General features: G+C 41.1%; 2 protein-coding genes across 4 annotated transcripts; one reads left to right on the plus strand and one right to left on the minus strand.

The window, feature by feature from the left end:
* Nucleotides 1-1,962: 1,962 nt before the first annotated feature.
* On the plus strand, nucleotides 1,963-17,912 carry LOC101168461 (coiled-coil domain-containing protein 50). 3 transcript variants are annotated; one of them, XM_011477460.3, is made up of 14 exons: nucleotides 1,963-2,465; nucleotides 2,651-2,762; nucleotides 2,907-2,959; nucleotides 8,191-8,253; nucleotides 10,075-10,213; nucleotides 10,343-10,433; nucleotides 13,605-13,683; nucleotides 14,082-15,401; nucleotides 15,854-15,975; nucleotides 16,049-16,120; nucleotides 16,205-16,339; nucleotides 16,460-16,554; nucleotides 16,631-16,722; nucleotides 16,799-17,886. In XM_011477460.3, the coding sequence occupies exons 3-14, from the start codon at nucleotides 2,938-2,940 to the stop codon at nucleotides 16,939-16,941; spliced, it is 2,373 nt and encodes a 790-aa protein (XP_011475762.1). In that variant the 5' UTR covers nucleotides 1,963-2,465; nucleotides 2,651-2,762; nucleotides 2,907-2,937; the 3' UTR covers nucleotides 16,942-17,886. The 3 variants fall into 3 exon arrangements, with proteins under 3 accessions (XP_011475762.1, XP_011475761.1, XP_011475763.1); XM_011477459.3 differs by lacking the exon at nucleotides 2,907-2,959 and having other exon boundaries at nucleotides 1,965-2,465; nucleotides 16,799-17,912; XM_011477461.3 differs by lacking the exons at nucleotides 2,907-2,959; nucleotides 14,082-15,401 and having other exon boundaries at nucleotides 2,004-2,465.
* LOC101168710 (tumor necrosis factor receptor superfamily member 26) lies at nucleotides 17,838-20,752 on the minus strand. Its single transcript, XM_004070936.4, has 6 exons — nucleotides 20,510-20,752; nucleotides 20,094-20,213; nucleotides 19,864-20,001; nucleotides 19,650-19,694; nucleotides 19,396-19,551; nucleotides 17,838-19,286 (listed from the first exon to the last, which is right to left on the minus strand). The coding sequence occupies exons 1-6, from the start codon at nucleotides 20,646-20,648 to the stop codon at nucleotides 19,195-19,197; spliced, it is 690 nt and encodes a 229-aa protein (XP_004070984.1). The 5' UTR covers nucleotides 20,649-20,752; the 3' UTR covers nucleotides 17,838-19,194.
* Between the last annotated feature and the right edge of the window lie 2,555 nt (nucleotides 20,753-23,307).

A 23,307-nucleotide genomic window follows, 5' to 3' on the forward strand; every position in this document is an offset into this window, starting at 1 on the left:
AGTGAAACATAAAAAATGATAGTAATGGTTTCATATTATATTATGTCCAATCCAAAAGTTAAAGAATGACAGAAAATGACAATGATGCATATTATTTGAGTGATGATAAATAAAAATAGCTAATAAACAGAAGGTGTGCATTTTTATCTGCTTTTCCTCAGTCCTCACTTCCATTTTTGCTATTATTTTTTCTCAGAATAATGTAAACAACTACAATCTTTTGATTTCTGCATCATCAATACAACTTTAAAAGATCATAGCAATATGATCATCTCTAATCATCTAATATTTTTGGTACATGTAATTGTACCTGGTTGTTGACATTGTTTGGTCTCTGGGTTCCACTTAAGTGGTGTCACTGCAAATTATGCAAGCATATTGTAAACAAACAGATAATCATTTTGATGAAACACATTAAATTACTTGGATCTGTTCTTGTTTTATCACCAGGTTCAGTGCTCCCATTTACCAAAAAAAGCACGAACAAAATTTGCGTCAAACCATTAACCCTTGTGCTATCCTATGACCCCACTCTTACATCGACGTGTTATCCCTACCACGACAAAGGTGGATAAAGGTGAAGAGGATTTTATGTAATCCATGGACACCAGTGAAGATCACAAATCATTGAAGAAAAAAGGTTCAGCGCACTGTCTAGTGGGGTCCCCTGATGGGAAAAGCCGAAAGAGAAAGGAAGGCACTGTCTTGTGGGGTCTAGATGACCGAACTCCCAATGGTAAAGTGCCTAGGATAGCACAAGGGATAAACAAGATCATTCATTTTTAAAAAGACTTTGTTTTTCTTGCTCTTATTTAACATATGCAGAGGAAAACTTACTTTGGCCTAAACAAGGGTTTTGTTGTGGCAGCATGGGTGGAAATGGCAGTGTAACGACGAGGGCGTAATTTGATCCTTTCTTTTCAACTAAAGTAATCTAATACATCTGCAGCTTATGTAAATTCTATAGTACAATAGCAGAGAGAGATCTACGTTTATAACATCATTGGCCTCACCAGTATAAAGGCAGGATCAAAAACAAGACAAAAAAAACATTTAAAAGATGTAAAATTTAAAAAACAACATGGTATAAAGCAATCTCTTTAAAGTGGAGTCATACATATATTTATATGCTTTGTAACAGAGCTCTGGCTGCATTTTTTATTTTTTTTTTACTGATAATTTCTTCACCTGGTTCCATTGATCGAGCTTTGTGATCAAATACAAATCCTCAGTTCTGTTGTCGTTCATCAACACAACCACTAGAGGGCAACCTTACATTTAAGAAATGTAACTGAGGAGCTTTTACGCGATAAACTTTGAAATTAATGGAGATTTCTACCAAGTTAGACAACTGTAACCCTTGTGCTTTCCTAGGCACTTTAACATTGGGAGTTGGGTCATCTAGACCCACTAGACAGTGCTCTGAACCTTTTTTCTTCAATGATTTGTGATCTTCACTGGTGTCCATGGATTACAATGAAATCTTTCCACCTTAGTTTATCCACCTTTGTCATGGTAGGAATAACACGTCAATGTAAGGGTGGGCTCATCTAAGATAGCACAAGGGTTAACACCTTAATTTATTTATCCATGGTTATTTATACAGAAACTTTTAAGAAACAGTGTTCTTAAAATTTTATTGAACAATGTAAAACACTTATACAACTGTATTGCTTTGTCAACTTAATAAAGGGTTATTATATGTTTTTGTTTCTTTTAAAAAAATTTACCATGCGCATGTAATGTGTTGATAAACATTATATCGTCGAAATAATAAGGCAAAAGTGAATAAACAGTCAGCTACAGACTTATCCGCAGATGATCGCAAGTACCATGAAAATTAGGCTGTGTGCTGCTTTCAAGGGCTCATGGAAATGTTTCCATTCATTCAAAGAACATGTATCATGAGTATTACGTAGTATTTTTCTCTCTTTGTTTACAGTAAGTGGTTGATCCTGGAGTATCACCATTATGTCTTTATTTCTTTATATCATTTAGGAATCCAAACTATGGCAGCATGTTTTACATTTTAACGGGATTTGAAAGTTGTGGCACGGATGGCACTACGTTTGAGCTTTGAATGTGTCCATGAACGCAGCACAGTTGCCCGCCCACGCTGTTGCTGCTGCCGAGTAGGATTCATGAAGAAGGAGCAGCTGAAGCGTCAGTCTGTGGGCTAACTTTGACTTCCCACCACGAGCTGAAGGCTCTTTGTTTCTGTTGTGGTAAAAACACGACCGTTTCGTGTAGTTTTCCTCGTAAAAGGGAAACTCGTCTGAAGTGGGAATCGCGTTTGCGGTATTTTGGATTGTTAGCAAAGAAGCAAATTAGCGACAAAGCGAAGAAGGAAAGAGGAAGGAACAGAATAAAAGTGCACTTTTGGGAGTTTTTGTTGTTTCTCCACAAACTTTTCAAGGGAAATTTGCGCGTGGGACGCCTAAAACAGTGCAGCGAGTCAGGAACAGGTTGGTAATTGTACTTCAGTCGATATACCTGCTTCAGGTTTGATGTTTTGTTTACAAGCCTCATGGCTGCAGCCTCATTAACTAAACTTCCACTGGTTGAAGTTATTGCTGATGTCAGAAGATAACCCTTAAACCCGCTTCTCAGACTTTCCTGGCTCTGAAAACCCATTTCCGTGTTTGAACAGCCCGCTTCTGTTGTGTCCGGGTCTTCTGTGAAGTCATGAAGCAGTGAGTCCAGGCGCAGAGAGATGGCAGAACTGGAGATCGACCAATCCAACCTTCCACGTGTCCACGAGGGTAAGTTGTCCTGCAGACCCTCACGTGCACGGAAACTGTGCGTAATGGTGTGTTCTGCTGTCAGCAAGAAGAAAAAAATAAAAACGTTTAATTAAATCACATAAGCGTCATAGGAGGTTTGTGTTTTTAATTTTGCACCTGCAGCAGCAGCAGAGAGTCTGGATCTGCACATGACATGGAGGAGTTGGGACATGCAGGTACAGGACAGCTGAGGAGGGAGGGAATTTTCCACACTCAGGCTTTGTTTTTCAGCTGTACACAGTTATCATTGACACGACTGGTATGCTGAGTGCAGATAAAGCTGGGATGGCTGGGAAAATGTGCCATCAGGCTACAGCTGCAAGACAGTTACCATAGCAAACTTTTTTTTTTAAATTAAATCTAATTTCTTCATGCCAACAAAATGATTTATTGCAGTAAAAAAAATACAAAATGTATGCATGTCGCTTACTTACTAGTTTCTATGCAGCTCTGATCTAGTCCCCCCTCCCCATGTGTGAAGTGGAAAACATTCATAAGTTAGGAATTTCTGAGGAATGTCCTGAATATAGATGCTTAACTCAGCCTTTGAGCCCTCACTAATGAATGTGGTAGAAGTGGGTCTGCATGGGCCCTGTTTTTTTTAATCAGGAGAGATAACTCAACGATCCACTCTTGTTTGCACACACAAAGGGAACTCTGTGCAGCATTGCATTTTCACGCCTTATCGAGCAGGGCCAATGCACAAACAAAGCAATTAATGACGTCTATAAATATGTCAAAGAAGCAGAATACGGATGAAAAGTGTCTGGCCTGAAAGACGCTTTACTTCTGTTTTTCTATCATGCCTGGAAACTGCAGGTTTTTGTTTTGTTTTGGTGAACATTGTAGCTGCGACTACAGTTTCCTCAGGGGTTTGTCCTTCTTCGCCTTTCATCGAAGAGCCGGCGCTAAATGAACTCCCTTTGTTTTCATTGCCCTCTTATCTGTTCCTGTTTTGGCTTTGCTGTGGCTCCTCCTGATATAAGCCAGCGTGCAGAGGGAAGGCAGCTCCCTGAGGAATTCAACTTCTTCCCAGTGTCAGTGACAGCATTTCATTACCTCTCACTTCTCTGTGTTCCCCCCCCCAAAAACGTATGTCCAGTTTGTACGCACTTTATCCCAATAAGATGAATTTATGTTCCAACACACTAATCTGTTAGATGAGTTCAAGTTCCCTAAAAAAGATTGTGAGGAACAGAACAGGCCATGGAGGAAGCGAGCCGCAGAGCATGTGGGCGTTCAGTGGGAGATCTTATTTCCTGAAAATAGAAGCACTTGTCATCCTCTCCTTTTGCCTTTTATTTTCTCCGTTTGAAACCACTTGACACTTCTGCTGTCCAAGAAGCTGTGAGGATCTTTGATCTTATTCTTCTCTCTGCCAGAATATGCTCATCTTCCCTTGTTTTGCTGTCAAGTTCTCCAAAGTTTGTTTCAGTGGTTGTTCTGTTCCGCCTTCCCCATCGCCTCTAAGGAGAATCTGCAAAAGCGGTATAAAATCATCCTTCTACATGTTTCTATGGACCTCGGGTGATGCACTCTTTGTCAGTTGAAGCTTTAATTTACTATCCTCTTAGGAAGAAGACTCCGGTTTGTTTGGGGCCTGTTAATAAGAAGCTTAGAGTAGGTATCCCTGGATTTACAGTGAACATATGTTTTTAGTGTTGGCCTGCACGGCCTCACGCCCTTTCCCTTAAAGACCCACTCCAATGGAAATGGTGTTTTTGGACTTTTTAACATGCTCTTGTAGCATTTCTCTGATGATGGATACATATACTTATACTAAGAAAACTCATCTTCATGTTGTATTCCTTTATTGAAATTGCTGTGAATATGAGGCAGATGAGAAACGGGAAAAGCTTGTAGCTGTGATGTAGGACCTACATCAGCAGTCCACAATCTCCCTGCTCTGCTCCATTCTGATGCATTAACAAATAGATCCATGTACCGTATTTTCCGGACTATAAGTCGCATCGGAGTATAAGTCGCACCAGCCCAAAAATGCATTATAAAGTAGAAAAAAAACACAGATAAGTCGCACTGGACTATAAGTCGCATTTTAACTTTCACAACCTTATATGACACAATCATAGCAGACTGTTTATCTAATAATTTCACAGTAATTCTTTCTCTTACTTAATTATTTATTCCTTTCATGAAGCATCATTGGCCAACTAATACTCTGTTTTCATCCTGTATTTGTAGAAACAGTTTTCACTTTTATTGCATTTCTGAATCTATGAAATCATTGGAAAATAGAATATTATGTTGTTAGCCTTCAAGATCTTACTGTAAAAAAAAGTTTGCTGATTCTCTGAGTCACTTAACATCCTCTTAACACTTAACATACTTCATACATCAAATTGACCCAGGAACATCATCTCTGTTCCTCACAAATGAACATAACAGGAAGGTTAACAATGTATTTATTTCAATTTATTTCTAATATAAGTCGCTGCGGAGTATAAGTCGCACCCCTTGCCAAACTATAAAAAAAAGTGCGACTTATAGTCCGGAAAATACGGTACATTGTCATTGTCTGAGCTGGTATCTGGCTCAAAAGTGTACGGCTGGATAGCTCCAGTATTGCTCGCCATTTTTGTTGCACTGGTAATGTTAGGGTGGGGTGAGATGGGCTGTAAGCTGGTGGGAGAGAGTGTAAACTAATGGGTGACGGGATGTGGGGGCGGGCTGACTGTCACAGCTCAGAGGTGAATTTCTAATGAACTACTGCTGGTTTAAATTTTGGCTAAAAAAACATAATTAAAAGATCACTGGAGATGGTTTTAAAATAAAAGCGTCCCTTTAAATTATTTTGCCGCCACAGTATACTTTTGTTTTGTTTGCCTTCGCCCACTGCGAACAAATCTAAAAGGAGAAAAACAAGTTAGCCCACAGTGCAGACACACCCACACACAGACATGCTAATTTGCTCCAGGAAGTACTGTCTTTGTTACTGTCGGATCATCGCTTTTGTTCATGTTGGACGTAAAGACTGTTCAGAGCGGTCACTTTGTCCTGATAGAGGAAAAAAAAAGTCCAGGCTTTAACTCGTCTGGCCCACGCTGACAGGCTGGATCCTCAAGAACAGGTTGGAGATCCACTGAGCGGATATTCTGTTAAGCTCCACAACAGGTGTAAGTGACTGTCGCGGGCTGAAAGTTACTAGATTATGTGTATGGTATCCTCAAATGCTTTTGTAGCTTCATGCTGTCTTGGTGATTTCTGTAAACATTAGAGGACTGTAAACCCTAAAATAGTGTTTAACTGCAAGGTTCAGTTTGGGGTTTTAGGGAGAAAAAAAGTTCTGGCTGTGTTTTTTTTAGCGCAGGCTGTCTGTGGCACTTTGTCTCCCTTCTTATTTACAGTTAAGACAATGCTGCCGCCTCCCCACTTTTGTATGTTTGTGTCTTCAAATTTCCCTCCTGTAAAACTAGAAACATTTATAAATAGCATTTCAGCAGCGGGAAAGTGCAGTACGTTTAGAGTGGGGTGGAACAAAAACCCAGATGTCAGCTTATTGGTTTATGGTGGTCCAAAACTCAAACCAGATGAAAAATGAAACGGTGTAGGAAACAGCAATAGACACCAACTTGAAAAAATCTTTTTTTTAATTTACTTTTTGTTTTTTAAGTTAGGCGTTTTTAGTTTTAGGTTTTAAAATATGTTTCTTATAACTGCCGTTTCCGGTGAGAGTCCATTTGTTTTCTTTTTGGTCTGGTGTTTTTTTTAAGCTTAGGCCTCAACATGATTTGATGTCTAAATTAAAAATGTTTCCATCTTTTTGCAAGCAGCAAAGACCATTGGGAGTTCAGTGAAATCAGCTGATTAAGCTGCCTGCTTTTGTCTTTGTCAGCCAGTCAACAATAAGTTGTGTGCCTAAACATATTCATAAACCAACCCCACCTTTAAAAAAAAAATCCTCAAAAGCATTTCAGATCTGTAGAATCTGGTTGTGATTTTGTACCCAGTGAGTTGGAACCACTAGAAACCGCATCCTAGTGATTTCTCAATTAGTCAGCATTTCTGACTAACTCTGAGAATGTTTCTTATCAGAATGGCGCGAAAGAATGTATGTCAGTAGGACGTCCTGTGTGGTTTTTCAGTATAAAGTACATCCACACGCCCTGTGTTGAGGAGCACTGCTCTTAAAGACACTCGGATAAAATAAAATGTTTTTAGCATTTTTCTGATGATGGAGGGCCTTGATAAAGAAAAATGAAGCTTAACATTGCTTTTCTGAGTATTTATTTATTCCTATCGTGGTGAATCAGGACCAGATAAAAAATTGCTGTTTGAAAAAGTTAGTAATTGTAACATAGAAACTACAGTCGCCAGGTTTCAACCTCACTGCTCTGCTCCATTTTGATGCTACCACCTGTGAATAATGTGATCCATGTACGTCTTTGTTTTCCTCGTCCGATCTGGCATCTGCATCTAAACTGCAGCTGCATTGCTCCAATATTGCTTTGTTGCTTTGCTAATGTTTGGTTGGCGTTGAGAGTGGCTGTAAGCTAGCAGGAGAGAGTGTAAACAGATGGTTGGCATGAAGTGAGGGAGAGGGGCTTACTCCACGCCAATGGTCCTGCCTCAACTCGGAGGTGAATTTCTAATGAACTACTGCCACTCTGCAGAAACTATGTCCTAGAAAACAACACCGGGTTTTTCTTTTCGATTTGCCTAAAAACGGAATAATCATAACTAAAAGTCCATCTGGATTGCTTTACAACAGATCAAAAGATGTTGGGAGCGGGTCTTCAAGCTGAAATCTTGAGCCTCCTCTTCCTCACCTTGATGGATGTTCTGTATAAACAGTCATTGCCTCCACATTACCCCTGGCTCCTGATGGGCTCGATGAAAAGATTAGCTTAAATGCAGGTGTTTCAGTCGGTGCTGCCTCCTGCTCAGCACGGAGGCTTTTCAGCAATAAAGACACTTCTGAAACACTGTCATCTGCTCTTAACCTGAAAGCCGTCACTGCAGGTAAAGAAAGCCACTCCCAGATTCCACTATGGTGATCTAAAGGCTTGTCTGATCACTGTAGGCTGTACATTTTTTTGTTATGAAAAGATAACTTGATGTTCTCAAATCAGAAAGATGACAGATTTTGTGATCAATGAACGTGAGATGCTCCTAAAAGCCGTTGTGTATTTCTAAATATTAGACTCTTGGATGTGTCCAACAGCTAATGTAGACAGAGTGGAATATGGCTGCTTTTTTTTTAATGCAGGTCATCCAGTGTGGAGGGTCTCTACTGCAAACGTGGCCACAGAGTCACAAGTTGGACTGCTGTCCGCTTCTTTAGATGTGTCTTTACTATTTTACTCACTTTCCTTCCATCCAGGTCATTGTATGGGATGATGTTTCTGTTTATGGTCTGCTGAAATGTTGCCTTCATCTGTTCTTTTAGTGTGCCAGACGTTTGCTGTGCTGGAGGATGGAGCTTTGGCACACAACCTTCAGGAGCAGGAGAGTAAGTATGGAGATGATGTACTATTTAAAACCAGTGCAAAAAGACGAGAGGAGAAAACTATTGATTGTAATAAAAAAATAAATAAAACAGCTGATGCTGCAGGAAGGCTTGAGTTCTTGTGAAGGCTGAGGCGTACTGTTCAGTAGAGCTAGATAGAAACAGGTGTTGGGGGAAATGGTAAAAACATGTTGCAGAAGATTTTTTTCCTGATCTGACTGTTGATCAGGCCCTTTTCCTCCTGTACTACAGCATAGATCTTTCCATGATAAGGAGTGATTCTCTCCTGTAACTGGATCATGCTTGCTGGTCCACTTTCTAGTGTAATCTGTTCTGGATTCTCTGGGCATGGAGTTGTCACAAGGTTTTGAAAACATTTCATGTGAATCTTTAAAATGTCCAACCTTTGTGTGGTTCCTAAGAGTTGTCAGTGTGAGGAAAGCAGCCCCGTAGGCCCCAGTTTTCCTGATATGGAATGGTCCTTTAGCAGAAGACCAGCATAAAGTCGGACAGTCAGACACGTCTTGGCGATGCCATGGAGCATATCCCACAAATGTCAGCCTGTAGGGTTACCAGAAGTTCCAAACAGGAGTCAACAACAACAGCACAGTAGCACAGAAAACGTTACAAATCCTTTGTGATTTCTGCTCTTCTTCCCACAAATGGATGTTTACTACAAGCGTGGCTAGAACAAGAAAACCCTTTTTAGCTGCACAGTCACTGCTGAGACAAACCGTTACAATGAAAAGTTTACCGTATTTTTTGAACTATAAGCCGCTACTTTTGTCACTAACTTTCGATCCTTTGGCTAATTCAATGATGAGGCTCATTTATGCTTTTATTTAACGGCCGCCAGGAGCGCTACGGCGGTCTCAGAGGGGAGACTGCCTGCATAATTATGTCAAGCTACAAGCGCGATTGCTTTAATACACACACACAAGCAGCCAAACAGCATGGACCTCACTTCAGTTGTTAGACACTTAAGTCATGGTGCTATAAAAGAAACACCCATGCTCAGCCGCATCCCACAATCCTTTGGTGCCATTAGACCCAACGTGCACATCACCGCCACTACAATATGACGCAGCTTTCAAGTTAAAGGCAATCGTTAAAAGCAGTGTGAAAAAATCCACCATCACCAACGGGTTTGGAAAAGCCGGTCTGCTGTGTGCCAGAAGTTTCCTTCACTGTTGTAGAAGGAAACTTCTGGAATACGCGCTGCGCCGAGGCGCGTAGAGTGCGCATAGGCGCATGCCGCGCACGCTTATAAGTCACTGCTGCTCTCTTTTACTGGTATTTTTTTTTTAACCAGCCCTGTTATTTCCACATTGCTGCCGTGTTACAGGCGGAAGGAGGGGAGAGCTGCTATCGCGTTCTGCTGCAGTTCCCTGCTCCTTCTTAAACACGCACGCGGTTTCAGCACAAATACATCCTCAATCTACAACACAGTGTGGCGAACCGGGGGTTAAACCCCCAAGACTCATGGGAAGTGGGGAATCTGAGTGTGAATTTCCACACCAAAACTGAGGGACCTGTGAGCTGAAGTTAGGTCCGTGCTGTTTGGCAGATGTGGGTGTGTTCAAATAAATAGGCTAAACTTCCTCCCTCTATGAGACTATTGTGGTCTCAGTGACGTGCCAATTGCATTGCCACAACATGCGACTTGTATATAAGTGCGGCTTGTGTATGTAAAAAGTGGTTAATCCTCATTAAATTGGGAGGGTGCGGTTTGTAATCAGGTGTGCTCTATAGCCCGACATTTACGGTACATAAAATCTAGTCTCCTTTTGTCTCATCTTGCTCTTGTCTGCCTTGCCGCTGTAGTCGAGCAGTATTACAGCACCAATGTGCAGAAGAACCAGCTTGTGCAGAATGATATCCGTTTGGCCAAGAGGATGCAGGATGAAGAAGAGGAGCAGCAGGCGCAGCAGAGCGCCCTCCTCAGGCAGGCATCCCGACAAATGTATGCCGCTCTCAATATAGATATAAATACTACAAATTCATGTCATTTATGCATCACTGAGTTTACTTTAAACATCTTTTTATTTTTGCATTAAAATCATAAAGTATTTTCTTTCCTTGCTGTTGCTAGAGAGGAGCAGGACCTGGAGTACGCTCGAGTGGTTCAAGAAGAGCTCCAGCGAAGTGCGGAGGAGGTGCGCAGGAGGGAGCAGCACGACGCCGTAAGCACAGACTCTTCTTCAGTTTTCTTCATCTTCTGAAGGCTTGTTTCAAATCAGTCTGGATGTTTTCCTCAGTGTACAAATGTTGCAGAAAGAAGCTTAAACATAAACTGAAAGTTGTATTTCAAAGGTTTATGAAAACAGTTAAAAGCTCTACAAGGTTTGACTGGTTACTCCATAAACACTTAAAACTGGAACATCATAGAATCAATCTCTCCGATGTAAATCTATTGCTTGCTTGTGGTTAAATTATTTCTACATTCCTTTTTATTGTCCTGGGTTTGCTGGTTTCTTGATTGCACGGTTAAAAAAACATTGAGTTTAAGCGAGGTTGCCTCCCACATGTGAGTGAGCGGGTGAAGTTCACGCCAGACAAACGCTTGTGGGTCAAACTGCTCGTGAACTTTTTTTTGTCATGACTCCTGTTTGCTGTGTGTGCTTTGGAGCTTAAGGAGACTCGCTGCACGGTTCGTGTCCATTTAACAGTGGCTTGAGTCTGTATTAGTCTCGGATAATGCATGAGTCATGCAGCTTTGAAGGGCGGTGGCTCCATTCATCCCCCTGAAACCAACAGCCTGTGGAAAAGGAAGCCCAGAACTGATCCTGTATTTTGACCCAAAGTGTTCCTTAAGACCACGTCAGCTGGAACATCTTCTTCTATCATGTACTTGTGTGTTGGTCCCACTAAACTGTGAATTCATGTAAAACCTTCCGATTCCTTGATTGAAGCTTCATATTACATTGACCTTCAGGGTTTCGACTCGACTTGAATATATTTTTAGTTTCCATACGTGTTGCCTGGAAATAGCGGGGCAGCTGTCCAGCAAGGATGGCAGCATTGTTGGACGCTCTTCCTCTCGAGAACCCATTTTCAGCCTCAGTAGTTACAGCAGGAAAATGCTTAAACTAGTCGAAACACAGGCTGAAACTGATCGACTGCTTCTGCAGTTTGGGCCTCAAGTAGTTTTTAATAGAAGCTGCCTATTGAAGCTCCTTCTTTAGAAGCTGTGAGGTTCTTTTGTCAGCACTGGGAAAAATGATTTACAGTTGTCTTCACACTTTAATGCTAAAACTATCTTCACGTTTTAGGTGTGACTTTTTTCTCAGTTTTGTTCCACAGAAGTCCCATGAAGCGTCAGCTTCTGCTGTCGAACCTCTAAACTGTGTCTGCAAGTTGATGGTGTTAATGAAAAATGTCCGTCCCTGTAGATTGCCTTTTTAATGAAGTAAAAACAAAATCATTGAACTGTGCAGTTTTAAATGCCAGATCCCCGTGGCTCTAAACTCCTAACCCAGCACAGAAGCTGCTAATTGTGTGCTGATCCTGGCAAAGCGGCTCCCCGTCCACCCAACTGCACACAGAAGGAGCTGTGCTTGCTTTTTGGTGTGATTTATGATGGGAATTAATGATGTGAAATGTGACTCTTCTGTTGTGGAAGTTGTCAGCAAAATAGGTTTGTGCTGAAATTAGAAAGGTAGCACTAAGATGTGATCATGCCCACCCACCACTTACATTCCTGACCTTTTTAGAGAGCAGAGAATAAACTGTTCTTGTCACAAGGTGCTACTTCACTTGAAAAAGAATAAAATCCCTAGATCGGTTGAAGGTTTTTGGCTTTTTTTCTGGTGCTCTTTTATAGATCAAATCAAACAGGGATGATGAGATTTTAACCAAAACAATTTAATGAGAATTTAAAAAGAAAAAGCAGCATCCCTGTTACAGAGCAAAAGCTAACCCAAATCTTAATCTGAAAATGACTCCTTTAGAAAATAACAGACCCAGGCTGTTTTACTGTTTTCACACGCTAAGATGTGCTGCCATCTGCTGGTTGAAAATCCTCCAGATTTTTTTGTCAGCTGATGCAGCCTATAGATAGATAGAGAGATAGAATTTATTCCAGACTCATGGTCCAATCAGTAAAAAGGAGTACAGTAAACCCTTGTTTTTCGCGGGGGTTACGTTCCAAAAAGAACCCGTGATCGGCAAAATCCGTGAAGTAGAAACCTCTATTTTTTTTAACAATTACTATACAATTAAATCCTCTATTATACATTGAAAAGAAAGAACAAACCATTTTACAGGCTCAAGCATTTGTTTCACAAATCAAAGTACTTTAGAAACGTTTTTTCAACAAATAACTTCTGTACTGTCAAATAATAATTTTAATCATCAATGTGAACAGAAGGCTTCAAATCGCGGAGGTTAGCCCCGCCCACTGCGACCCGAGTAATTGGATTAAACGGGAGAAAATTTAAAATGATTATGAAAAAAATACAAAGTACAGTGGGACAAATAGTGACTCAGGTGTATTTCACTGCTCTACAGACTGAGCCGCTGCATCCTGCAGTGTTTTCTTCATTTGAAGCCCGCGGTGCAGGTGTGTTTGATCGGGAGAAGAACATAATGATTGGCAGTTGAAGTCGCTCTTTTTTCTATGGGTTTTGAGAAACTCGAAATTGCAAAGATGATTTGCACCTGCGTAATGTGCATTTGGCAAGCTGTTTTACGTACGTGTACATATTAAACTGCAGCGTTATTGACGCACAGGTAGAGAAGAAGCGGAGTGACTTTTTAGCCAATCAGAATGCAGAACACAATGCACGATGCAAATCCGTGAAGTAGCGAAACCGTGAAAAGTAAACCGTGTTATAGCGAGGGATCACTGTACACAGACCCACTACATTGAAGATATAGTGTCAAGAATACACAAGTTGAGGTACAGAATATAGCTAATAAAAAATAGATGAATTAAAAAGGATAAGAATAAATGCCAAGATAGAAGCATTACTTATACATACCACACCATAAAAACATGCTGTTTTAAACTTCTTTTAAAATTGAAAAGAAGAAAATATTTCTACCCACCTTAGCCTGATGTTGAATTAAGATTTACTTTAAAAAAAGATCAAACTTTTAGAAAAAAATGAATAATTTTAGAGAAACCTGTTCACCTGCTTTATCTTTCCTTTTTAAAGTAGCCCTTTACAGCTCAATTAGCCTAAATGTTTGTTTTGAGCAGACACAGAGGTCTTCACGTCCTTTACAGCTCCTGAGGACTTTTAGGCACTTTATGTGTCAAATGTCTAACATAAATCGACCTTGAATCAGACAAAGTACTCATTGTGCTTCACACAAAACGCATATCTAACAGGATGCTTGTATTCTCACAGGAAATAGCTAAACGACTGCAGGAAGAAGAGGAGCAGTGGATGAGGAGGAGCAGCAGAGGACACGATGGTTACGCTGAAGGTATCGTTAAAATATTTTTCAATTGGTTTGGTGTGTTGTTCCGCTTCGCTTTTGTTTTAACGGGTTGGACATTTTCATTGCCACTGTGACTTTGTCCATTTTTTTACAATGTTTACAAAACTTGGATTCTGATATCATTCATTTACTCATTGTAGAAAAGTAGAATGGAATTATTCTTAACTCTATTATGATGCTGTTTACTCCTGTACTCTTTCTTCACTTTAGCATCATGTAACAAACGACTGTGTCTAAAAAGTTGTAGTTTATGCATGAAACGCGCTCACCAGCAGCTTGTGTTATTACTGTTCTGTTCCATTAAGTGCACGTTTGTTGTACCAGTCTCTAACAGACTCATGCACCCTTCCTGCTTTTTTGTTTGCATGTTTTAAATGCAAAAGGCAGAGCCGCTGAGCCTGATCGGCTCCCCTCTCACCTGCATGCAGTTCCAGAGGAGCAGTGTTCATCTGACGCCATCAGGGGGCGCTGCTTTACCTCCCACAGAGGTTCAGAGGTTCATGATCATGGCTCCCCACAGAGAGTTGGTTCACGCAACAACAGAACTTCTTGGTCAAATCACAGAGAAACAGAACCTGATGGGCAAATGAGAAATGAAGTTAGAGAGACTTTAAGTGAGGAATCCGAGGACTCCGACACTGCTTTTAACCAGCAGCTCTCTCTTTGGTCCAAACGGCTGTATGAAGGACTCAGCACAGCACCTCCTCGGCAGAGGACATCTGTGTATCAGCCACATTTTAAAAGCAACAGGACTTTTTCTCATGGCAACTTCCCAGACTCATTTGACGTCTTTGAGGAGGAAACTGAGGACTTGGATGAGGACTATAGGGTATCCAGGTATCAGGATCGAGAAAGGAGGCCCAGAAAGGAAGATGACCGTCACAGGAGCAGGAATGAGGAGGCGGTCAGCGGGTTAGCTGGGGTTGGAGAACGGCGACATAGCCGCAGTGAATCAGTGAGGATACATGACAGACGTGATCACAGAAACAAAGTCTTGGCAAGAACCTGGAGCTGCAAGGACAACCCTGAGAAACGGGTCAGTTTTCAGGATGACGACAGGAGCTCTTACCACAAGCAGCGTGAAAACAGCCAGGTATGGGAGATGCTCGGCCACATTCTCAGAGAGAGGGGCGTGCCTGTAAAGATCGGCGGCAGCGGGGCACCATTGCAAATAAAGCCTCAAAGCAGAGACAGCCAGGTGCTTTATGGGAGTGAGGTCTCCTACGGTGACTTGCAACCACATCAGAGGCTCTTCCAGAGAACTGCCACTGCGAGGCACAGTTTCCATGGAGACATCAGGGAGAGGAGGAGGTTGTCGTATCGGGAGAACAGTAGCAGAGATCACAGGGAGGCCCCGGACAGATGCTATGAAAATGGAGAGGTTCCTAAGATTTGCAGAGGAGACTCTTTCATGTCTGACAGTCAGAGGCCAGGCAGCAGAAGGCAGAAGGAGCTAAAACACACAAACGGCGACAAGAATGGAGGAAGGATGCCAGACAACTGCGGAGTCAGGAGAGCAACAAGTGAACGTGGGCGGTGGCACAGGATCACAGAAGAAAGAGTCAGCGCTGAGGAGGAAGAGGGAGCGCAGGAGGTGGAGAGGAGTGGAGTGGAGCGTCCCAAGCGACGACCGTTGCTGCGAAGCCTAAGCCTCCGCATCAGCAAAGCTACAACCAGGAATAGATTGAAGCCCATGGCAGGAGGTAACACCCAGACCTGAAGAGAGGGAAAACTTGAATTCTGTCCCCCTTTCCTCTCTTCATCTTCTGCCTGAACTTCCCTGAATCATGGTGTCATCTGAAAATGGGCTTTGGTTGCATCTTTAGTCTCTTACAGGAGTGTGGCTCTTTTCTGCTTCATGTGTCCAGTTTCAGTAGTTTGGAGTCTTTGGCTTTTACTTTCTGTGTGTTTTTTTTTTCATTCTTTCATTGTTAAATGATAATTTTGCAAAAACAATTTCCAAAATGTTATTACATCCTACATCCTCTGCTCTCTAGGTGTAATCCCGAATATCAGACTGGCTCTAAGACTCTTTGCATATTTCTGTCATGATTGAACTTCGATTTATTCTATTCATTTTATAATCAAATTATTTCAACCCCAAAATAATGACTTGAAATGACTATAAATCCATTGTAAAACCTCATCTTTGTAGGAGCTTCACTTCAACCAGAGCCAAGGAAATCCAGTCTTGACTTGGGGGAACTGCACCAGGTCCTACGTGATGAAGAACTGGCCCGAAAGCTTCAGAAGGAAGAGGAAAAGCTGTTGAGCAGGGTATGGAATTCCGAAATGTAGTTTTGCTTTGAATGTGTTTGGCACAGTGTTTGCATGTGGTGTCTTTTGACAGAACTCCAGACAATCTTCAGGAATCACTTATCCAGAAGGGGACTTCAGAGTAGCACAAGTGGCACAAGATGAGGTACGCTTGACAGAACTTTTGCCCTTTTATTTTGCTTTGAATGTTCCTTTCACCTCATTTTGTGTTTTTTTTTTTTTTGGCTAGGAAATAGCACGTTATATGCAAAAGCGAGAAATCAAATCAAAGCGACGATCTCATGAGCTGGAAGGACCGGCATCATGGCGTGACCACAGACTGATGATCAGTCATCATGACAGACAGGCTACCAGAGAAAGACAGGTGGACTCCACGAACAGTAGAAAACTTCCCAACTTGGGTGGTTTTCCTTGAAAAGCACATTCTTTGAGAAACGAACTGTTTTATGCTTTGTTGCATAAACCGGAACTGTCTGTTCCACAGGTCCAACGAGAGAGGCTCGACTCTGAAGGCCTTCCCTCCCCCACAGAAGACTGCTCTCCTGAGGATCAGCCACCCAGCCCCATAGCCACACCACCGTAATAAGATCCATCTCTGTATTCATCACACAATCTATCGTGACCCTCAGACTGACTGAAACCAGTTCTATTACAGAAAAGACCCACAGATCAGAAACGTTGCAGAGGAGCTAGACCCAACGTTTCAGGCCAGGAGACACGATGTGGGAGGCCCAGTCGGACAATCAGGTACTTTCCACGGGAAAGGCCACTGTCGAGGTCACACTCCTGAAACAATAGCTGTACACATCTGCTTTTGCTGCAGGTCCAGTCAGCGGGTCACCTCCTGTCTCCAGCTTCCACGATTTCCTGGAAGAGCCCACTTTCATTCCCCCAATGAAGCGACAGGCAGAAAAATCTGACATAAAGAAACAAAAACCGAAGAAGGAGACTTGCAAGCAGCAATAATAACCTGCACGCCGTCCTTTTTTCTTTTTTTTCTTTTTTTTTTGGGGGGCGCATATAAATAACTTAGTTTTTGTTTTTAGTTCTCATTGTGAAACACATCAGCTCAGTCGCACTTTGAAGCAGTGGAACAATTGAAAATATCAAAGTGAAACATGCCCTCGTGTTTGCACCTCTGCTAATTAAAGGGATTTTTTTTCATTTGCATTTGCTGCTTTATATTTCTCGTATTTTGTTTAATCTTTATTTTAAGTCCATTTAAATATCACCCACTTTTTTGTTTACCCAACTTGTATCACAGAAGCACTAAGCGACCTCAAAGCAAGTATTCTTCTGCAGTGTCATTAGCACTTTGAGAAATCTTCCGTTGGCTTAAACCATGCTGTCCATTAATTTAACTAAGAAGGAAAGAAAGAGGGAAGTAAAAGCACTTTGGTAAACCTGAAGGACATGTTTCCAGTTAACTTCCTCTTTAGAAGTATGTGCCAGCTTTATTTTTATTTTTCTAAATGTTGTTTTTTTTTGGTCAAAAATTGCAGTGACAATCTTGACCCCATTTGACATGACAAATGAAGTTGAAACATGCTGTTAACTGTTTTTGTGTAGTAAAATGCTGACACTGAGATGCAATAGAGAGATAAAATGTTATGCAATGATTTCCCTTTAGAAACTGTATTATTGAAAGCTCTGCTATTTACAAAGATGAAACCCCAACACCTCAGTGTCCCAGTTCTACAGGCAGCAGCAGGTTCTGAGGAGCCAGCTTAAGCAACTTTAGGTATTTGTCGTACACAACACTAAGAGCGGTGAAGTACAATTGTCTTTGTGTTTTATCAGTTTGTTTTTTGTGTTATTCTCATTTGTTTTTGTTAATTGAATAAGACACTACATACTGAAACCAGTGTATAATGATATTCTGTACTGAAGCAAGAATAAATACAAAAAAAATTTATTTGATGATAAAAGTTTGAAAAGTGTGTAAACAGAGCTTTGTGATTCAGAATCATTAGACAACACATTACATTATTACATGAAAATATATTAGAGTACTTAAAATAAAAAGTCAAATGCATTATACAAAACATACTGAATGTAAAGCTGATGTTTTACCTCACAAAAGTTAACACTTTGAGGTCTGGAGACAGATATTACGGCTAAGATGACTCATTTACGATACACACTCGACGCAATCACACAAAGAGCATGACATTTTCACCCACGAAGCCACACCATCTTTCACATTTTCCATTTCTCAAGCACGCCCGCTACAGTTCTGAAAACGTACGCAGCGCTGACAAAACAACTTACGGACTGCTGCCCACCTAACTGTACCGAAGGACAGAAGATTCACATGAGTGGGGATTTCCACTGAACCCCACTGGCATCTTGTCTGGCAGTCGTGCATGAAGACCTCCCACATTACGCACCTTGGAGATATTGTTATCTCGCCATAGTTTTCTTTCAGTGTAAAGGTCCTTGGGAAATCCGTCGCCCAAGAGGAATGTCTCAGCCTGGGTTCTCAAAAAAAAGTTCCTTAGGAATCTGTCAGCGGCTTGTCGGCTGTGTCCACTTTAGGCCTGTTTGCTGCTGTACATTACAGCAAAATTACCTATTTACAAACAAGGGGATTTCCCTGCAGTGTGGACTTTTTTTCTAATTCTTCAAGCAATAGTAGGAAAGTCCAAGCATTTCCTGGCGATAATTACAATGAAAGGCGGCACATTGTTACTTCCTTAACTGAGTAGGCTGAACAATGAAGATGTGATGGCAGTTGACATTGGGAGGGTGGGGGGGGTCAGGGTTAAGATCCACTAAAAAGCTGTCTGAACACCCACTGCACTGGACTTTCAATGTGAGCAACTGGACTGCTCCACACTTCTTAGAATGTCAAAGTGTTTTATCTTAAATTAAATGTCATTTATAAACCCACCACATCCAAAAATACAGACCAAAAATCTGTTATTTACTTGATTAGGAAAGAACATTAAATCCCCCACCCAGAATGTCCCTCTTTTCCCCTGTCAATCTTTTTACATACTTAAATGCTTGTAAGCAATGTTTTGGCTGTGGCTCAGTTTTTCTCGCACTAACTGTCTGTTGCCTGGCTTGTTTCCCCTGTTAGGAATTACATCTCCAGCTGCAGCTCGGTTTCACCAACTCTTCTTCATTATTTTATAGACTACCTTGTTACCATATTGGATCTCCCCAATAAGCAAGCAGTCTCTGTATTGCAAAGTGGCGAACTCCTCTGTGGGATTACTTGGAGATCAATGACTCTGTGCTGGTCCCTTGCTCCTGCTGAGCCTCATGGAAACTACATTCGATTGCAATTAATGTCCTGGGATCATCTGCAGGGAGAAAAGAGATTCAACGTAAAGATTGTGTTTTTATTTTCACTATTTTGGAGTACAAAACCAACTGGAATCACACATTTCCATGATGTTAAAAGTAAATTACCTGTGGGAGTTCTGACAATGGGAAATTGGGGGTTTTGCATTTTTGCTTTTTTGCCTCTTTTTTTGATTATAACAGCTGCAGCGATGAAGAAAGTGATGAAGATGGTCATCAGAATTGCACCCACGATCAAAACTGGGAAGATGGTCCATGTATTTTCTGTAGTAGCAACAAGAGAAATGGGTTAGTTTAAGGTCTTAAAAAATAAAAGAGTGAAATGGTTAAATTGACAACAGTGAAAAATAATCCTGCTTTACCGGGTGGTCTTGAAATTACTTGATCAACAGGAACTTCTGTGGAATCTGACAACAGAGCAAAAAAACATGCATACTTAAATAGAAATATGAAATAACACAGTTTAAGGACATAATCATCTTAGTGTTTACTAGGTGGTAAATTTGACACACACTGAATGTCAGATGAGTGTGTGCAAAAGTATGTGCGAATGTTGCATTTTTTATTTCAGCTCACCATTGTCCAAAGGCTTGGAAGTTGTTTGGTTATTTTTCTGACACCTGGAACATTCACTGTTTTCACAGTGGTAACCCTCAATGCATTTGCAAACCGTGTCTGCTCTGGCTGTGCAGTTCTTCACCTGGACTTGTGCACCTGTAAGAAGAAAGTGGTCCAAGTATTGGGATCAGACAACACTAACAAAGTGTCTGGCGGTAAGATTTTAGAAAGCCATGACAAAAACATACCGATACATGCATTGCACAGGTAGCATCTATAGTCCAGGGGATTCACTGTAAAAGTACCAGGCTCACAAGGTTTGCATAGGTCTGCAGGTCTTAGTCCACACCTTTCAACAAGGTGGTTTCCTTGAAAAACATGCAAACAAATAGGTTTCAGACTCAATACACACACACCAGTGGTTCCACAGTGATCCTAGGTAAAACAGACTTTGGTGAGAAGAATGCTCTTTTGAAAAATAGTAATGTCTGGGAATGCTACACAATTTACGTTTATATGATGAAAGTTCCTCGCTTTTGTTGTGGTGTGAAACCACTGAAACTTGAATGGGTGCATGCAGCTACCACAAAGGAACTCCAAGAGAGGAAACATTTCATCCACAGTATTGAAACAGCACGAGCCCATATTTTGGAATTTGACTCACCTGGATGGCATTCATTACAACATACTCCGTTTTCTTTTTTTTCCCAGCTCTTGCAGCCCACTTGAATGTCCCCAAGGCTGCATTGGCTGCCCTGGATGAGCAAAGCGAGAGCCATCAGCCGGAGGAGGAGTGCAGCCATCCTGATGTCGGTGTGAAAAATCAACTTTTTCTTCTTTACTCCAGTGTTCTGTAGCTTTCTATTCCCAGTAACATCAGTGTTCAGACATAGTATTCACTTCACACTTGTCTGAGTAATGCCTATATAGACTCATGCCTCCTCCCACGTCATAGAAGGGGCGTGGTGTCAGCCGCATGTGTGCTGACGAGGACCAGGGGGCGGGAACACATTACACCCATTTTAAAATCGCTGCAGTGGCTCCCTGTGCAATTCAGATTTGATTTTAAAGTTCTTTAATTGGTTTACAAATGTTTTTATGGTCTTGGGCTTCATATTTATCTGATATGATTTTAAAGTATGAGCCCTCGCGGACCCTGAGGTCCTCTGATACAGGCCCCAAAAGTTAGAACAAAAACATACGGCCAGGCTTCATGCAGTTTTTATGGACCTGGCCTGTGGAACAGCCTCCCAGAGAGCCTCAGGGCCACAGAGACTGTTCATGTTTATAAAGGAAGGCTCAGACCTACCTTTTTAATCTTGCTTTTAATTAAAATTTAGGAATTCATTGGATTTTATTTTCTCTTTTTTATCAATTTGATATGTGTATGTGTATATAGCTATTTTTCTTTTTTCTTTTTAATCAATCTATTTATTCATTTTAATATATTTAGTTACTTTTACCATTTTTTACCATAGGACTGTGGGAGGACGCCGGAATGCCCGGAATAACACATGCATGTTTTTCAGCTTTTCCTGCCTTACTAGCTGGTGATTAACCCTTGTGCTATCTTAGATGACCCCACCCTTACATTGACGTGTTCTCCCTACCATGACAAAGGTGGATAAAGGTGGAAGATCACAAATCATTGAAGAAAAAAGTTTCAGAGCACTGTCTAGTGGGTCTAGATGACCCAACTCCCAATGGTAAAGTGTCTAGGATAGCACAAGGGTTAACTTGATTATCAGGTGACTCAGTATTGGAAATGCCTCAGAAGACCTTGTCCAAGTTTTTAACAGGGCAGTTAGATGAGTAACAAACAGGATGATACAGTAAATTCAGAGAAAAAGGCTGGGCAGCCTTCTGAGTGTGATGTTTGCTCATTAGACCAATATTTAGATTATTTTAAAACCATTATAAAGCATTGAACTGGCTTGATACTTTGAGAATGTACAAACTGTCTGACAAACTTTTTGAAGGAACGCTAACAAAACGTTTTACAGTTCTTTACAGTCTAACAAAAAGGGAAACTAAGACATCAAACAAAAAAGAAAAACTTTTTTTTTATTATCTGGGACATCTAACAGTGACTTCGCTGAATCACCAACCTGTGATCAGCTTACAAGTGCTTTATGTGTCACCAGTTGAGTTGTTAAGTTAAAAACTTTTCTATCATGCTGGTCATCTGGTATTGAAATCCTCAAAGCAAAAACCACAGAGTTTTTTATTTTGGTTTTAGTTTTTTATTTAGACAATGATACTACAGTCAAACTCTATTCCCTATCTATATGTCCTACTCTTGTATTGATAAGAAAACTGAAAACAAAAGTGTAAAACGTGTCTTTAGCTGTCTGGGGAAAACAAGTTAGGAAGTTTACCTCTAACTGGAAACTGTGTTTACCTTAGGGTAAATTAATTAACTTCTGGAATTTAGTTTGGGAAACAGCAAATGAGTTAAATAAGTTAATTGTAATGTGTCACACTCACAAGACCTTCTCCTGAGTCATGCATATGTCTCATCATGTCACCCTGTGACCTTTGGGTGATTTGACATTTTAATAAATTAACAGGATCTTTCTGTAAGAGTGTAAGCGTCCTACGTGAAAATGTGACATCAGTAATGACCGCCTCTTCTCTCAGAACAGCTCTGGCTAAGAAACGCCTCTCACACTTACTCCTCAGCCTCCCCCCCCCCCCCCCCCCCCCCCAAAAAAAAAAAAACACAGTGTTAAACCCCAGCAGCTGAATTACCATACTGAAATGGGACTTTTCAAGTGTTCAGTAAACATTACAGCAGCAATTCTAAGTCTGCTGGTAAGTTTGTAGCGTATGCATGTAGGCTGACGTAGGCCCTAGATATATTCAGTGTGCAAATGCTACAGATAGTGCATAGGTGTACACTTCTGATGTTTCAGAAGAAGTATTATTGAAGCGGTGACTTTGCAAAGCGGTTGTGACGTCACTTCCTTCCTGGCGGCGTTCCGTCACGTGTCGGAGCGCGGTGGGTTACATACAACAGACTGGGGGGTCGTGCTTGTAATGTAGAGCATTTTGAAATTAATCTCTGCCCACTCGGAAAGTGCTTACAGAAAAGATTCTGTTGGAAGTTCCACTCAGGGGTGTTAACCATAAAGTGTCTGAAGAACTAGGGGTGTATTTTGACTGGAGGTGATACTTCACCTACTTTCTGGTGACGTCAGTAGCCGCCCAGGCTAAATCGAGTCGCTTTAGTGAAAAACTGCTCTTGTCTTGTGTAGTTCTTTATTTTCTAAAACTTGTAGTTTCAAAGTAATAGACACGTTTTAAAATAGATTTTTAAAAGAATACATTATATAAAGCTTAAGGTGGATAGAGGAAGCAAAATGTCTCTATCTAGTGGCCATAGGAAAAATAATTATTTTGTCAGTTAAAACTTCAATTTTTCTTAATGTATGCTCTGTGTCTTTATTAAAAGAAGACAAC

This window comes from Oryzias latipes, chromosome 7, assembly GCF_002234675.1.
Source record: "Oryzias latipes chromosome 7, ASM223467v1".
NCBI lineage: Eukaryota > Metazoa > Chordata > Actinopteri > Beloniformes > Adrianichthyidae > Oryzias > Oryzias latipes.